Source organism: Anopheles gambiae, chromosome 2 (genome assembly GCF_943734735.2).
Source record: "Anopheles gambiae chromosome 2, idAnoGambNW_F1_1, whole genome shotgun sequence".
Classification (NCBI taxonomy): domain Eukaryota; kingdom Metazoa; phylum Arthropoda; class Insecta; order Diptera; family Culicidae; genus Anopheles; species Anopheles gambiae.
Window position 1 is genome coordinate 34,830,255 of NC_064601.1, and position 17,203 is coordinate 34,847,457.

The 17,203-nt window shown below is 50.1% G+C and overlaps 3 protein-coding genes and 1 non-coding gene across 7 annotated transcripts; 1 reads left to right on the forward strand and 3 right to left on the reverse strand.

Moving 5' to 3' along the window:
* Positions 1-164: 164 nt before the first annotated feature.
* LOC1279761 (deoxyribonuclease-2-alpha) lies at positions 165-1,544 on the reverse strand. The gene is made up of 2 exons (XM_319521.6): positions 1,314-1,544; positions 165-1,240 (listed from the first exon to the last, which is right to left on the reverse strand). Exons 1-2 carry the CDS (start codon positions 1,439-1,441, stop codon positions 223-225), a joined length of 1,146 nt encoding a protein of 381 aa, XP_319521.5. The 5' UTR covers positions 1,442-1,544; the 3' UTR covers positions 165-222.
* A 1,458-nt stretch (positions 1,545-3,002) lies between these two features.
* LOC1279756 (mitochondrial proton/calcium exchanger protein) lies at positions 3,003-11,831 on the reverse strand. Of its 4 annotated transcripts, none has more exons than XM_061642187.1 (6): positions 11,216-11,831; positions 5,212-7,058; positions 4,891-5,136; positions 4,717-4,821; positions 4,379-4,636; positions 3,003-3,908 (listed from the first exon to the last, which is right to left on the reverse strand). In XM_061642187.1, exons 1-6 carry the CDS (start codon positions 11,280-11,282, stop codon positions 3,711-3,713), a joined length of 2,721 nt encoding a protein of 906 aa, XP_061498171.1. In that variant the 5' UTR covers positions 11,283-11,831; the 3' UTR covers positions 3,003-3,710. The 4 variants fall into 4 exon arrangements, with proteins under 4 accessions (XP_061498171.1, XP_003436436.1, XP_061498173.1 ...); XM_003436388.2 differs by having other exon boundaries at positions 3,003-3,911; XM_061642189.1 differs by lacking the exon at positions 11,216-11,831 and adding an exon at positions 7,249-9,232.
* Positions 11,832-13,738: 1,907 nt separating this feature from the next.
* On the reverse strand, positions 13,739-16,591 carry LOC1279757 (uncharacterized). Its single transcript, XM_319523.5, has 3 exons — positions 16,048-16,591; positions 14,850-15,207; positions 13,739-14,758 (listed from the first exon to the last, which is right to left on the reverse strand). The coding sequence occupies exons 1-3, from the start codon at positions 16,335-16,337 to the stop codon at positions 13,856-13,858; spliced, it is 1,551 nt and encodes a 516-aa protein (XP_319523.4). The 5' UTR covers positions 16,338-16,591; the 3' UTR covers positions 13,739-13,855.
* On the forward strand, positions 15,388-15,460 carry Trnak-uuu (transfer RNA lysine (anticodon UUU)). The gene has a single exon. It is a non-coding gene; the product is annotated as a tRNA-Lys (tRNA).
* Positions 16,592-17,203: the final 612 nt, after the last annotated feature.

Here is a 17,203-nt window from a genome sequence, read left to right on the forward strand (position 1 = left end):
AGTACGAGTCCTGTCGATTGTTGCTAGGGGATACTTTTATCCATGGCACACTACACTACAAGCAAGAGGCAAGCATGCAAGCACCTAAGCTTCTACAGCACTTAAACAAACTAACACACTACTGATACTTATGCTACACTACTAAGATGCACTTTAAAACACGCTTACATATTAAAACACTTCCGTATATTTCTCCTACACAACGTACTACACTCGTTTCTTTCACTTCGGACACGGTTCGACCTCATCGATCATGCCGCGGTACAGTTCGGCCACCAACTTCGACGACTGGCATACACTGCCACCGCCTCGCTGCTTCTGGTGCTCCTGCCTGTTGATGTCCCCGACACAAATCCATTCTTTCGCATCCTTCACTCCACCATCACCATCCGCACCACCTACTGCCCACTTCGAGTGATCTTTCAGCGTGGAAAACCGATCCTCCCGCCCAACAGACACTTCACGCACATTCAGCACACTGTGCCGGCGCCGTCCGCCATCCGATGAGCAGTCACTCGGCAGATTGCCACTGCCGTGTTGCCAGCTCTCCACCATCAACCCCACATCCAGTACCGGCGCAATCCAGTCCGCGTACAGCTCCTTCCCAAAGTGGCGACTTTTCGCGAACGTCACAAACTCAACACCGGCCCGGGATTGGATCGTCTGGGCGCTGTAAAACGGTGGCGACTTATCGACCGGTGCCATCTGGGCGGCACGCTGTAGCGTAGGAAAGCGGGCCGCTAATGCCACTGGAACGCTCTTCGAATACACCGTCACCTCGTTGAACAGCAGTTGCCTGGCAACGGTTTCCATCTGCGTTGCGTTCAGCGTAATGCACAGGAAACTTTGCCCGTACATCATGCCGGTGTGCGGGTAGCCGTAATCGGACCCAATTGCCGGTGGAAATTTTGGGACGGAGTGAATCAACCAATAGCCTGCGGTACCGTCCGTACTGACGACACCCTTCGTGTGGCCACGCTCCATGTCGACTGGTGCGTTCGTGGGTTCATCGTTGTACATGATCGTGAAGACGGTGGACGGATGCCGGCTGGAGGGTGTAATCGTGCGGCCGGGTGCACTCTCGGACTGGTTCACGCTGTACTGGGCAGTGTGCCATTGTAGCGGTGATCCTTTGGTGTGCTTTCCATCGACATCCTTCGACGATACGAACGTGTACCGCAACCCGTTGGTCGGGGAATCACGCTCGGAAGACTCCTTCGGTAGCTTGTACAGGTAATACCTAGCGCGAAGAGGAAGAAGCAGGACATTACAAAAGGAAGCAATAGGAATTGAAAACGGAAGCATATATTTACCAATCAACCAATTCGCCCGTTTCCAAACGACAACCAAGGACATCGTCGGGCGGGGCAGAAGATTGACCGTAAGTGATCTTGGCCACTAGTAACACACCACCGAGACACAGCCACAAACGGAGCATCATTTCAGAAGAGCGTTCTTCCGCATCAAGTTAGCACACAAAACTGCAGCAAGCGTCGCTTTTTGTCGCAGGTAAAGGATAAACTACACTGCGTCAAGCAAAATGGTGTACAGGTGAACAAATCGCTTATCCTTTTCTCTCCTTCGAGCTTTCTCTATCTCGCAGTGATCACGCAGATGCCTATCGATTTTGATTGATAAACAGAATGCAAACTGATCGAATTCTTTAAATGAAGTAAAAAATTAATTAAAAATATAAAATATCGAACAAGTCTCTATCTAAAATGCTAATGCTATTTATATGTAATCTAGAGCAAGAATAAAAAAAATCGTTACATACAATATTATCATGCAAAATCGTGGACGGAATTCAAACCCAGCCCAAGAAGGTCAAGGTCAGCAACAGAGGCATTGGGCAAATCCGTGTAAAGTAATGGTGTAATCAGAATGGAGATAACAGCAAGATTGCTTGCCTGGGATATTCACCTTTACTTGATAAAGAACTGACGTGGGAATAGGACTAAATAAATGCAAAAAAGGTCGACATTGTAAAAAGAACAATAACTCATATTTTATGTATGAATTCCACTAAATTTCCTACACTATTTCCTGACATTTACTACTGGGTATGGTTTGTTTACTGGAACTGGAGATTTATTGGTTCGATCCCCAGACCAAGCCCAAATATCGTTCCGAATCCTAATCCGGAACAGTTCCAGGTACAGTTTTTTAAAATAAATGAGACCAGGAGCTATTTCTGGATCGAAATGGGATCATGATCGGTTCCACGACCGGTATGGGTTCAGTATCAGTTTCAGGTCCTTTATGGGTTTACTTTCAGTTCCACGACTGATATGGATCCATGGGTAGTTCCAGGACCGGTATGGATTTAGTGTCAGTTCCAACTCCGGTATGGATTCAGTATCAGTTTCAGGACCTGTATGGGTTCAGGATAGGTTCTAGGACCAGTATGAGTTTCTAGGACCGGTATGGGTTCATGATCGGTTAGAGGGCAGGTATGGGTTCATGATAGGTTCCTGGATCGGTGTGGGTTCATGATAGGTTCTAGGGCCGGTATGGGTTCAGTATCAGTTCCAACACCATAATGGGTTCATGATATGTTCCAGGACCGGTATGAACAGTGTTGGTTCCTGGAACGTTTTGGGTTCAGCATCGGTTTCTGGACCTGGATAGGTTCAGTTGCGGTCCTGAAGGCAGTTCTTTAACCAAAAAAAAGTGATGTATTGGTGTCAGGACCAGTATGGGTTTGGTTTTGATTTTAGGTCTCTTAAGAGGTGGTCATAAGTAACTTATTTTAATTGGTTTTCGAGACTTTTGTTGTCGTCGTACTCTTTACACTAAAAGGAATCTTTGAAATTTATTTGCGTAGCCCTGGCCAAATAAACTATATTAACAAAGTCGTCTCATGCATTGTCCTCTTACAACCTCCACATGAGCATCACGCCGGCACCCTGTAGTCAAGCAAAATTAAATAGAAATTAAACACATATTTCGGATAGTCTCAAATTAAAACGACAAATCAAATTACAACGAAATAGTCACCATTAACATTTCTAATAAATTATCCATTTTTATTGTACATTTTGACTTATTTATGCGATCGGGTCGTTTGTTACAACGGTAAATTTGTTTTGGGTTTTGCTTCCGCACTCGGCTTTGTTGCATTTCCTACAGCACCAGCATTTGTGAGATGGATCCACCATACACACGTTTACAAAATTGTAATTTTTGGGGTATCGTCGTCGTCGTCTTCGTCATCGAGGTTGTCTTCGGTGTTAAGTTTTAAACCGTGTCTGCTGCAGACACTTTCAGCGACCTTCTGTAGGGCCACGAGAGGGAAAATGAAGAGGATCGAGGAAGCAGTAGTAAAAGGAAATGTATGCAGTAGTGCAGCTTGCTTTACAACGGGCAACAGGATTCTCTAAGCCTTGGGTAAACAGGCAGCTTCCGTAGTTGCAACAAGGCAGGAGCGTGTAAAGGAATTGCACTTCAACCTCTCACTGGGACGTGTGCACTTTTGCTTGATTTTCCTACAGAGAGGAGGGGGAAATGTTGGTTCGTGCTTGCCACTTTTCGTTGGACTCCTTTCGTTTGCTCTGTGTAACCGAAGGTCGCTTCTTTTGAAGAAGCTTTTTTTTTTAAAAAGAAAACAATGTTCTTAACCGTTTGCTACAACCGCAAACGCAGCACAGCCCTGACGGAGTTACAATTAGCTCTAAAACTTTGCGGTTGTGTTGCGCCGTTTGTTCGCTTCAAACCATTTTGTTCTTCGGTGGCCCCCCACCGGTGCTGCTCGCTTCTGCCCGGGCCGCTGGACGATGTTGTGTCGGTGGCGGTACTACCTCCGCTGCCGCTGTGCCTGGTGCTCCATTAATACTGGCATTTTTCTTACGCTCCTCCACCACCTTTTGCAGTGCGTCCGCGTCGATAATCGCTGTACCGTCGTCGAGCTGCTGCGTGCGAGTAGAGGAGAGAAGGAATTCACCCAATGAAACAGGATGTGGACATCAGGGACCGCACATGCAAACATGCACACAACACACACACACAGACAGGCAGACAGACAGACGCCCGGTATGAAGCGCGAACCCTTAACCGGGCAAAGGGGGAAAATGAATGCAGGGCGCTTTTGCGTCTTAATGAAGGAAAGCTTAAGATCGTACGATCACAGGCAGCGTCACAACAGTCCTACTGATAGCGTCTCTCATCAGCCTATTCAACACCGGCTCCCACCAACGGCAACGGAAACAAGAGGGGCAAAGAAGCATTGCGCACTTCAACGATCCGTGCCTCATTTCGGCGGCACTCCCGTCGACGAGGAAGGTGCTGCTGGTGGTGGTGGTGGTGGTGGTGGTGGCGGGGATGATGAAGTCGATGAAGACGGTGACGGTGGTAGCTGGGGCATTGCATCAGAACTGACCTGCTTCGTCGGGTCCGTGGGGCTTGGCGGTGGCGCCAGCGAGCTTAGATCCGTAGCCTTATCCGTAAGCTCGAGCAGCTTTTCCTTCTCCTTTTCCTTCTGCTCCTTTTGCTTCTCTTTGGCTTCCAGGCTCTTGGTGAGCGCTTTCTCGATCTTGTCTTCCGCCTCCAGCTCCTCCTCCTTGTCCAGCAGATCGATCAGCTCGTCCACCTGTTTCGCGTTCAGCTTCACGTTCTCCTTGCCGATCGTTTCGATAACCTGATGGTGGGGCAAAAAATGGAAGATTATTAATAGCTGGAACGCTTACTCATTTTCAAACTGGCAGCTACGACACCTACCTTCAGCACGTCCTCCACCTTAATCTGGCCATCCTGATCGTCATCAATTTTGCCGAGAATCTTAGAAATTTGATCTAACCGCGAATCGTCCGTGACGTTCTGGATCTGTAATTGGAGAAATTGTAATGTAATTCTCCCTTCACAGATGCTAAACAACTTCCCGATCCTCCTTACCTTCTTGATGGCCGACATTAGCTCGTCTATCCGCACCAGCTCCTCGTCGGCTGCCGGCGGTTTCTGCACCTCTTCGCTCTGCTCGGCCGCGTGCACCTTCTCCTTCAGCTGCTTCTCCTTGCGCTCCAGCTCCGTCAGCACCGTGTCCATGCGGTTGATCATCGAGTTGACCTTCTTGAAGAGCAGTTTTGCGGCACGCGATTCCTTCACCTGTACCTCTTCCTGATTGCTGGCAGCAGTGACAACCTGAAACCCCGATTCGTGTCAATTTATTTCCTTCACTTTTATGTGCTCTTCTCACCCCCACTGCACCACACTTACCTCCTGTAGCTCCTGCACATCCTCCTGATAGTCGGCAATCTCTTCCTTCAGGTCCCGGATCTCCTCCTTCTCCACCAGCAGCGACTTTTTGTCCTTGCTCAGCGTGCCCAGCGCATCGCCCAGCACCTCCAGATCTTTGCTCGAAATCTCCTCCACCGTGTGCGGCTGCGGGGGGATCTTGTCCAGCACGATCGTCGTTGCCGGTGCCGGCGCAAAGATAATCTCCGGCTGCTCCGGCACGACCGCACCCGGCTCGACCGTCTTGCCATCGGCCGTCAGGACCGGAGCGCCGTCGACCAGCTCCTGCTGCTCCTTTTGCTTTTCCTTCTCCTCCTCGCGCTCCTCCTTAATCTTGCGTTCCTCCTCCTTGATCACCTCGATCTTCGTCTTGTTGTCGATCTTACCCTCCCGCTCGCCGATGGCCGCCTTCGTGACGGTCGCCACCGAGTCGGGCAGGGACGAGATCGTCGCCTTCAGCTTATCGCCCGTGGTAATGTTCTCCGGCAGCACGAGCGCCCGGGACAGCAGCAGCAGCGACGGTGGCACCTTCTCGTTCAGGCTCAGATTGATCCACTCCTGCAGCTGCGACTTGAGCCGCTCCTCCGAGGCACCGTACGCACGCATACCGCGCGCCCGGCAGGCGGCCTGCAGCTCGGACAGGTTCAGGGACGCGATGCCCTCCTTCTGGATGGTGCGATCGTCCGCCGCCAGGTTGCGCAGCTTCAGGCGCAGCTGGAACCGCAGCAGGTTAGAGGTGCCGATCGGTGACACCTCCAGCACGCGGCACAGCGCCTGCAGCTGCTGGCGGTTGAGTGAGTCGAGCGTAATTTCGTCCTCGAACAGTTTGGAAAACTTCAGTATCTCCTCGTTCGAGATGGTAAAGTTCTCCGTCGTCCGGATGCGGGTAAAGAACTCGCTAAAGTCCTTGGCCGCCTGCGACCGGTGCTCCTTGTTCTGGACCGCCATGTCGTCGAGCGTCTTCTGCAGGAACTTGGCCATCTCGATCTTCACCTTGAGGTTCTGCTTGATCTTGTCCTCCCGCTCGGTCGCGGTCTGGAAGGTGGAGGGCAGCATGCCCGGGAACAGCTTGATCGCGAGCGGCAGCAGCAGCTCCATAAACGGCACGATGATAAACACCGAGAACGGCACGAGCCGGAACAGATCGGAGGTCGTCCGGATGAGCAGCTTGTGCTCGCGGCGCGTCAACGTTTTCCCATTAAGTACGCGCCACAGCAGCTTCCGGCTAATATTGATGTCGATGAACAGCAACCGAAAGCCGTGGTAGTAGTGCACCAGCTCGGCCCATATGCGCTGCTTCAGGGTTTTCTTCACAACCGGGGCGGCCGCGACAACGGCGGCCGCTGGTGCCGGGGCTTGCGATTGTGCGTCCGCGCTGGCACCGGTACTGGCACCGACTGGGGCGTTCGCTGCGCTCGTACCAAGGTCGGCAAGTACTTTCGATGTTGCCGCGGTCGGTGCTGCATTAGCTCCGTTCGGTACGCCATTGGCGAGCTGCTGCTGTTGTTGCTGCTGCTGTTCTTTTTCTTTTTTTTTTAACGTTTGTACCGTGACTTCAACCTTCGAGGACGGTTGATCGCCAAGCCAGCTGGTGGTGGAAATGCATCTGATGCTCGGCGGACCCGGTAGCACTGTTCCACACCTGTACCCGAGCGCATCGAGCAGCGGCACACCGCCATCCTGCCGGACTCCGCCGGCTGGTGTCCAGGTTCTGCTGCCGGTGCTTCCGCTGAAGATCGTGTGCGGCTGCAGCAAGCTGTCGTACTGTGCGCTGATAAGCCCGATGGGTCGTTTCGTGCGATAGCTGACGAATCGTACCCGCACGTTGGCTGAAAGTAGAAATTAAATTTAATTATTAGAAGAGAAAAATCATAAAGAACAATATGATAAAAGATCATAAATTAAAAAAAAATTTAATAGAAAATTGCACCAATCTCGGGCTCAATATCAGCTGATCCGATCGGCTTATCAACGCCCTCTTTGCCGTGTTTATAATTCAAATAATTCTAAACACCTTACCAAGATGCACCGGCACGGCAAAGTGACCCAAAACCAGCAGCGCCATCATTGCAGCCTCGCTCGGTTTGCAAAACCGCCACTACCAAAGCAAACACTCAAATCCGCCTTCGATCCAGATAAGATTGGATTGGTTGGGTTCGATTTGCTGATTTGCCGCACGTTTGGTAGTTTGATCCCCGAAGCACAACACATCCACACCGTCCACGGGGACTCACTAAGCACAGGTGAAAGTCCGAGCAAGAGCCACTGACGTCTTAACCTTCCTTGCTTAACCTTTGTGTCTGTTACCGTGAACTTCCTTCCTCTCGTTCAGTTTCGTTCGGAAGCGTTCCAAACAAAGGGAATGATATTTTGAATTCGTTTTGGAAAGCAAGATTCCAGCACGCAGGTGTAATCTTCTCTCAATTCAACTGATCTTCCCTTGGTGCGGTAACACTATTTTTGCATATTGCTCTCGCGAAAGCGCCCCTACACCCGACGCGATTGATCGATCTTGACTGGGCGGTAGTGAGGATCGTGCCTGGCTACGCGGACCCTTTTTCGAGCCGTCGCCGCTGCCGTCGGTACGCCAACGGCTGTAGACAGTTGGACGACTTGGTCAGCGACCGGCCAGCGACGACTGTAGACACACAAACACGTATCGCGTTTATTTATAAGCCATGTTGGTATATGTTGTCAGGCCCTCATCACCGTAACTGGTCAGAGCGGTTTGGTGGGAGGGAGAGAAGGAGAACTTTGAATCGGATATAGCTTAGGAAAATGGAAAGAATATTTGCAAAGCGTACCTTTGAGCACACCAACACACACACACACATACATTGATATTTCCTTTTACGCTTTTTTATACTGTTTAAGGATTTATTAATATGTTTCTACCTTTATGAAGAGACTTTTTCCGTCCGAGAAGCAAAACCAATCTCAAACAAGCTAAAATTATCCCCAGCCGGCATTGGTATGACATTATTTCGTTATCTTTATCAACCAAACCGCTTTATCGCCGATATCTGCCACTGTCGGTCTTGCACTTTGATAAGAATTCAAAGACAAGGCCAACAACGGGGCTGTGTGTTAATCGATTCTCAAAAACGCAACTAATGAGTGGAGTGTTACAGAAACTTTCAGCTCAAAAAACGCGACACAAACACATTTCACGATCGCTTCCATTATAAGTAGCGTGTGAAAAGTAAAGCAAATACGTTGGACGACGCTACCAAAACAGATGTGCGTCACCCGCGAGGCGGCATCATCTTTAACTCCCATTCCGGTCCACTTCTGTGTCCCGTTTTTGTAGACTATTTGCCGTTGTACTGCTGGGCCTTTCCATTTTCTGCCATCCCAAATTAACGTGCCATCAGGTTGTCAGTCAAATATGCTTGGTCCTGGTGTAGCCAGCACTGCGGTACGCCTAATGAAACCAAGACCAACCTTATATAGGTCAACAGTTCAACGTACTCGGTGCGCGAAAAGTACCACAATCGCGATCGTGCAGCAAGTGAAGAATTGTACAAACCGCAAGACACGATCAATGAATCGCCCTATAAAGAAAGCACATGGCAGGCACCATGTGCTTTCGCAACAACAAAAATCAGCACACATTGTGACACATCTTTGCGCTCACCCTCCCCAATCGAAGGTCAGGGATGATCGTTATGCTTGTAGGCTCGTGGGTTTGATTGGTCGCGATTTTACCCTCCTTTCTGGTGAACGATCAGCGCCCTCGTGTGCGGTAGGGAATGGAGCAGAACGTGCTGCTAGCACTGCAGCACGCAAGTGCGCATGTGTACGGGAGCCAAGTGGGAAGATAGCACGCGCCAACATCGTGCAAGAAGGGGCACACAAAATAAAAAAATAAAAACGAGTCACCACTCCCGAGCCGCAAACACTTGCAACAGCTGATCGAGCGAACGATCGAGGGAATGTGTGTTGCTTGGGAAATTTCGCTCCGTGTGTGTGCGTGTGTATTGTGGGGAGGGTAAAATGATCCCGACCGTCGCAAGATGATGCTGTGCGCGCAAGAGAGCGCGCCAACACAGAAACTGCAAGTGGTTGCGACGCTGGGGCGCAGCAAAAAGAAAAGAAAAAAAACCCGGCCCCAATGGGATGACCCCCCACTCTCGTGGGGCATGCATGTATTGGTGCAAACGTGCCCAGTGGGGCCGATGTTTTACTTCTATCGCGATTAGAAAAGCGGGCACAACTCACAGATGATTGTCCCAGCCCCCCCGACGAAGGGGGTTCTCGTTTGCACACACTCACACAAATTGCAATACGATGAGAGAGAAGCAACACAAAAAAACGGGCAAGATTAACAGGGAAGAAAGCATATGCTTGTGTGTGTGTGTGTGCATTTTGCAACGCCAAAGCGCAGCGGAAGAAAGAAACCATCATCAGCTGTTGATCATGATGATCGCCCGAATCAGTATGTATTGAAACCAGAACGGCTCTTTAAGCGGGAACCGCTTTTTTACCATTTCAATTGGCAAACGGTTGATTGATTGCTGCAAAGCGGGCCATGGTTTTTTCTTCGAGTTTGCCTTTTTTCTCTTCCTCCCGGTCCCCGCTTCAAGTGTGTTGGCTGGCATCCGCTCAACCATGGCAACACACGGGCAAAGATCAACGATGATTTGTTGTCTAAGAATACTTTGACTGTGATGTGTGTGTCATTTCAGATACATTCAAGCTTAGTGAGAAAAGAAAAGCCCTGCAAAATAGAAACAAATTCATTGTTGTGCTTTGTATAATTCAATTGATAATACTTTGTACCGTTCAGTTAAGTAGCACAAAGCCATAAGCATTTGTGTGATGTTTTAACATTACCATTCATCATCGTGTTTTCCCTCACTATAATACACTGGCCACTGGTTTGTTCATTATCAATCAATCCGCAAGCATGAAACAAAGAGCAAACACACCCGTTACCAGCCACCTCCCGCTTACGGCCACGGCCATGGTCAACAATCCGGTTGGTGCTGGTGTTGCCGTTACGACCCCACCGGTCGCTCATTGGTATTGGTATCTCCTTGTAACGGGCATTTGCTTCTTCACGGTTTCCGCGATCATACGATCCCCCGCTAAACAAGGCGCAGATTCACGCCTTGTGTGCTGAACTTGCACTTAAACCGGTTTTTCTTCGGTCGCAAAGTTTTCCTGCTTCTCTTACTATCCCACTTTCCGCTGTGTTGTTGTTTCGAGGCCTACTTAGATGATGTTGCTTGTTTACTTTCCATGAGTAATCAAATCGCTCCAATCGAGCAGCTCCACGCTGGAGCAGCATTGCATCATCCAAATTCTTTTGATGACCCGCGGAACAGATTTCGGAAGGGATTTGGCAAGGTGATGAACATGATGAAATTTTGCATACTTTGCGTACAATACTTCGACCACCATCATCCACGATCCACGTGTAAACGTGTGGGATGGAGGGCAAAGTACAGCCTGCCGTTCCCTGGGCGTTAGAAGGTGTAGTAGCGATTCACGCCAAGAACGCACCCCGAAACTTATGAACTTGACCGACTAGAGCCGCACACTCCCACAGCTGACGAAGCGCGGGGGGATGTGTATGTATGTGTGTGGTGGGCACGAGAGTGTGTGTGATTAACGCACTTGGGTTATTTTCGGTCGCGTCACTACTATCTATCGCTAGGGTCCGCGCGCGCACCCGCCCATGAAATCCTTCCCTCTTTCGGGCGACACCGATACCGAAGGGTGCTGCCACACGTGCCTCGTCACACACGCGTCAAAGGGCACCCCCGACCGGATGAGCGAAATGCGTCCAATTTTGTGCGTTGTTTCATTACGTAAACTTGTGCACGGGTCTAGAATGAGCCCGCACCGGTTATCTGCCAACATCGTGCCATGCTGCGGCCACATGGAGCACGTTGTGGCGTTGTGTAGTGCGCCACAGCCGAAAAGGACCACAGACGAGGGAACGGGAGGCAGGGGAAGTTTATGCCGGACGACTACTTACGATGAACGTTGCGGTAGCAGCGGTTCATGCCGAACAGCTGACTCTGGTTCCTTAGCAGCACACTCATCGTCACTCTCTACGCAGGATGCGCAATTTTTCCTCCAAATAAAAGTAAAACACTCTCAGCAGGAACAAAATACAACACTATTCACACACTTCGCCCTTCGGCACGGTTCCACACACGCACAAAACACGACGCACGATGGCTACCTTGAAATGCGACTCCGTAAATTTGGTACTCCCGCTGGTCGATTCGCAAACTCAAAAGCGGGGTAAGAGATGATTCTGACTCGGTAGAGCTTATTATTGCAACACCGCACGGGTAAGATTTCGATTTCCCAAATTCGGAACACAGCAGACCAACCCGCCCCGCTGGGACCGGTGTTTTGGGACACTTGGTTCAGTGCAGTCGTTGCTGCCGCTGGGTGGCGCCGCTTTCAACGATCCGTATTTTCGACGTCGAGACACTGTTCACCGTGGAGAGGGGAAATTTCCATCTCCAAAGTATCATCCGATACGGACCTTTGCTAAAAACCTGCTGCTGTATGCTGCCAAAGGGAGTGTGTGAAGGAAAAAAACAACAAAAGTAAAGAAATTGCCCTTTGACAATCAGCTCTGTTTGACAGCTGGGGTGCGTTGGCCGATTTACAACGGTGGTTCGAGTGCTCCCGACTGTGCGACTCGTTTGTCGGTGCACAGAAACGCTTGCCGTGTGGGGTTGGCGGTTGAGAATTTGAAAACATATGGTATAAATTTGTTCCGTGCAGATATGACCACGTGAGAGCAGATATGTTGATTGTTTTTATTGGCAAACAAAATGGGCAACAGCCCTGATGGGGACCGCTTTCCAGTCATCTGCTTGTAACGTCTTGTCGCGAAATCTATTCAAAAGACTTGGCCCAATTCCTTCTGACTTCGGCAGCAGCACAACAAGCATTGGCGCAGACGACGAGGTGCCCCCACCATCTCTGGATGAGATTGCCAGCGCCATTTAGCAGCTTAAGAGCAATAAACCGAGTGCTTCAAGATAGAGCCCGAGAGGCTTACCGTCGGAATGCATCAGAATTGCAATTCTTAATGTCACCTGTAAGATCCTGTCACAGATCCTGTTCTGCAGACTTACGCCCCTAGCTACAAATTTTGTCGGCAGCTACCAAGCTGGGTTTTTTGGAGGCAAATCCACTACCAAATTTTAACTCTACGGCAGATCCTCCAGAAGTGCCGAGAGCCCCAGACGTGTGAGGCGTACACCCGACTCAAACGCGAAGCAGCAAGAATTGGATTGAGAATCATTGCGATGAAGACGAAGTACCTGCTTGCCGAAGACTCAGATCATCTGGGAAGCAATGTATTAGTTGACGGCGTCAATTTTGAGGTAGTAAAGGAGTTCTGCTATCTCGGGACGGTCGTTAATTCGCTGAGATCCAGAAAACTTCGAGCCCGCACGAAATGTGATATATATTGCACATTGATTCGCCCGGTGGTCCTCTATGGGCCAGTGGCGGATTAAGGGTATCGGGGGCCTTAGGCGGTAAGACGAGTTGAGGCCCCATGGAAATGGTGTTTTAGAGGGGGGGCTAGTACTGGAACTGAACTTGCTGTAGGAAGATGGATCAGCTACGCATCCACTGGACCATCGTTGGCGGTGTGTTCGAGCATGGAGCGTGGAGGAGAAGGATGAACCACGAACTTGCTGAGCTGTACGGCGAATCGAGCATCCTGACGGTGGCGAAGGCTGGCAGGATACGATGGCTGGGGCATGTCATGAGGATGCCGGACTCATGCCCCACCAAGAAGGTGTTCAACAGTGATCCCCAGTTCGGCATAAGGCGCAGGGGAGCATAGCAAACTCGATGGCTGGATCAGATGAAGCGAGATCTTTCGAAGATCGGGTGTCTACATGGATGGGAGGCTGCAGCCAGGGATCGAGCATCCTGGAGAATGAATGTGGACCGGGCCATGTCACGACGACGTGCTCTATCGTGAGCAGGCAAACAAGAGAGAGAGAGATAGAGAGAGAGAGAGAGAGAAAGAGTGAGAAAGAGAGAGAGAGAGAGAGAGAGAGAGAGAGAGAGAAAGAGATAGAGAAAGAGAGAGAGATTGTGTGTGAGAGTGAGAGTGAGAGAGAGAGAGAGAGAGAGAGAGAGAGAGAAAGAGAAATTTACGTTGCCACAATTCAGATTAAGCTGGTTCCTGGAAAATTCATTCTTCCTGGAAAGCTGAACTGGCCGTTGAAGTTGAACTGAGCGTAATGAAACGTGTACACATCGCATCAATTCAGATGGATTATGCACGAGTGTTACGAGCAGCTAGATGCCATACTTTTATCCCCACCAGAAAGATCAGCCACGTAAGGGAGGTCATCGAGCTTAGTGTCAGGTGGAACAGGAGAGATCTCAGAGATCTTCATGCAGGCAAAAACGAGCAGTTGCAGCCTTGAACTGGGTATTATGAAGTTCTCATATCTTAACCATATTGCTCGTCTATAAATGGACCCAGATTATGATGTTAAAACACGTCTGCTATGTATCTCCTAAAGCCGTCCCAACTCAAATGCGTTTATTTCAACTGCATTAAACCTACCTACTCTACGAGTACTTATGTACAGATATATTTAAAGTCTACCCAAACATTAACTGTCTAGTTCGAGCTCCCGGAATTTGGCTGTCTACCGGCCGCAGGCGGTATTGCCCGCCCGAACGTCCAGTTAAGCCACGGAATCAAACGGGCGTAGTGTTTCTTTATCTGCGATCGTCGATTGTTGCGGGTCGGATCCACTTTCGGGGGCAATCGACGCCTGTTCCACGCGTCGTACCGGTTGGAGACGGATATCTCGGCCACCTCATCGTACTGGCCACCCCGGCCGGTTAGGTTGTACCGCTGCAGACGTTCAAACAGCCGCTGCTCCTTGCGATCGTACAGTACCGAGCTGGCGTTCAGTATCATTCCCAACTCCTGCGTCGACCAGTCTGTGCCTCCGATACGGATTTTATCCTCCCGCGCGGAAGTCCCATTTGTACCATCTGGCTCCGAAGAAACGGGAGTGGATGTGCTTGAGTTCACCGCCACCGGCGGTAGTGACAGCTCTTCTACGTTTGTTTCCTCCTTCGTCGGATGCTGCCAATGATCCTCACTGTCGTGGGCCGTGTTCAGCACAATGTACTCGTGTAGCTTGTAGTCACCGCCGGTGGTGGTGTTGCCGGTATCGTTCACTGCCGGCGGCACGTGAATGTGCAGCACTGGTAGTATGATGCGCAGCGACACATTAACTTCCGGCTCGGTGAGGCTTAGATTGGCAAACGGATCGCTATCGGCCTTGTACTCATCCACCGTTCTACCGTTCCCATCGGTATCACTTTCATCGTCATCATCCTCCTCCTCGCTGTACGCTCGCACACCACCGTCGTGATCTTCCTCCTCCTCGGCGGGGTTGGAAAACTCGTCCGACGCATCGTCGTACGGTGTGGCGTCTTTCGTAGGGTCCGCTTTAACGTCCGACAGCTTCTCACCATCCGTCAGCGTAGAGTTGAGAAAGTTCTCCAACTTGGGTCCAAAGAAGCAAAAACGTAAATTATTAACAAATCGCCTTCATGTAGAAAACCCCCTTAAGACACCCCCCCCTTCCCGAACCTACCTCACATTTGCCACACGGACGATCGTAAAAGGTGGACAGTACGGCCGCCTTTACGTACGCGTACTGTATCAGGCTCCAGGGCGGCTGTATGATGTACGACACCCGCGAGCAACGATCGATCACGTACACCTGGAACTCCCGCAGGCCAAACAGCGCAAACGTCCGGTTCTCGTTCAGGCGGTTCGGGTACGTGGTAAGATTGTATTCGCCCGCCAGCGTTTGGACGGCGGTGAGGAAGGTTGCAAAATCGTACTCCTCCAGCTCGTACGGTACACGGTGCAGTGAAGCACTGAGCAGAAACCGTACGTCGTTCCGGTACTCCGGCTGGCTGTGGAACGCCTGATATAGGTTATAGTAGCTAGGCGAAGGGAGCAAAGAGAAGCAACAGGTGAGGTAGTGATAGAAGAAGGTTGCGAGTGTTTGTAAAAGGGGGTTGGTTTTGCATGATGAGGCACATCTTCACTGGGGGATGAAATGTATTCTTCCAAAAATCTCAGCATCTGAGCGCGGATAGAAATGGACCCCTCCCTCTCCAGGAGCCCGGATAGCTCAGTCGGTAGAGCGTTGGACTTTTAATCCAACGGTCTGGGGTTCAAGTCCCCATTCGGGCGTGGGAAAAGTTGCTTTTAATTTAAGTTTGCCGTAATTATCGGTAAGAAGCGGCTCAAGGCGCGAATAGTTTTGGTTTAATAAAACTCTACCGGAAGCGTTCAGTCATGTTCTGTTAACAACAGATAGTGGTGTAATTTTCTTCAAAGTTTGTCAAAATGATTTTTCTGATTTTTTGCTTCATCAAACATCCAAATGCATGTTATTCAATAATCCCCAAAATATGTCACAAGCACCACATATTAGATTTTGTCACATATATCTCACTTTTGTAAAGGATTTCACTTTATTATGAAAATGCTCAAATATCAAGCATTTCAACACTAATCACACATGGATAATTGGTTGTAAAACTTCAATTAATATACAATCATACTAAATGAGCTTAAAACATACAAGATTTACACCACACCAAGCCAGCTATCGTGCTATGTCGACTATGTCGACCACTTGCCTACACGTGCTCCGTGCACTATCACTACCGATCGAACTCTAGATTTCCACAAGGAATAGCCTTACACTATGTTCAGCAAACACCACGAACTATACACATCCGCACACACACACACACACACACACACACACTTACTACTTGATCTGCTCCCGGTAGTCGATCTTGTTGTAGAAGATTGGATCCCGATCGGCAAAGATGCGCGGCGTTTGCACCGGTTTCGGCGGCGCCACATTGTACAGGACCGTGATTTTACCGAAAAAATCATCCGCCCCGTCAGCACCGAACTCGCGCACCAGCACTGGCCGATCCAGCATGCTGCACGTTTCCAACTCTTCGCTGATGCTCATCTCCTGCGCTATGGCCGCCGATCCACAGCACAAGATCAGCAGTCCCACGATCGCTTGGGATCGATCGATCAGCAACATTGTCGTGTGTGCTGGGGAAACAAACTTAAATCCCACTTCTAAGAACTGCAACTGCAAGTATCACTCCCCGCCACACACATACGGCAGAGTAAAGCACTGTTTCTGTACGCTCGACAACACAACGTGCGCGATCCAATCGATCACTCGCTCGATCTGCAACTGAACGTGCGGCTCTGGAACTGGAGCGCGCGAACGTGTACTTCTCGCGCGTGTGGTGGCCAAAGAGGTATAATAGCATTGCGTCTGCGTCGCCACAACTCCCCCTTCTTCATTGGTGTTTTGGGTAGAGGTGTGGGGTAGGAGGAGATGGACCTTTCTCGCTCACGCACCCACAATCTTAGAGGATGCACACAAGGCGCGCCAGCGCGCTTAGACGGCTGGACACGGCGAATGGTTCCCTGTGTGTGCCGGCTTCTCCTCTTCTATGCGCATCGTTAAATCCCTAACGTGCCGTTTGCTAAGGGGGAGAGACATAGGGAAAGGTGTGTATGTGTGTATCTGATTTCTGGTTTTTGTGTTTGATTTCTTTCCACTGGAATTTCCTGCGAAGCCGCCTATACGTGCGGGAGAAGGGAGCGAAGGTTTAGAACGGATCAGGTTACGCATCTGCAGCAACCACGTGTAGCGCTTGCGCGCGGGCGCTCGCGCTCGCGGAAGTATTTACGGCCGAATGGTATGACAACAGGGGGTGGATTTGTTGAGGTTGTGTTGATTGTTGGTCTTCTCCGTGGTCACACAACACCGGCATCCAGTATATGTGTATGTGCGTGGTTATCCATAAGAAACGAGGGATGCGCTTTCCTGGATTTTCGTGCTAAACAGCACTCGCAGTTCTCTGCACAAAACGGCGCAACACTTCAGTTGTT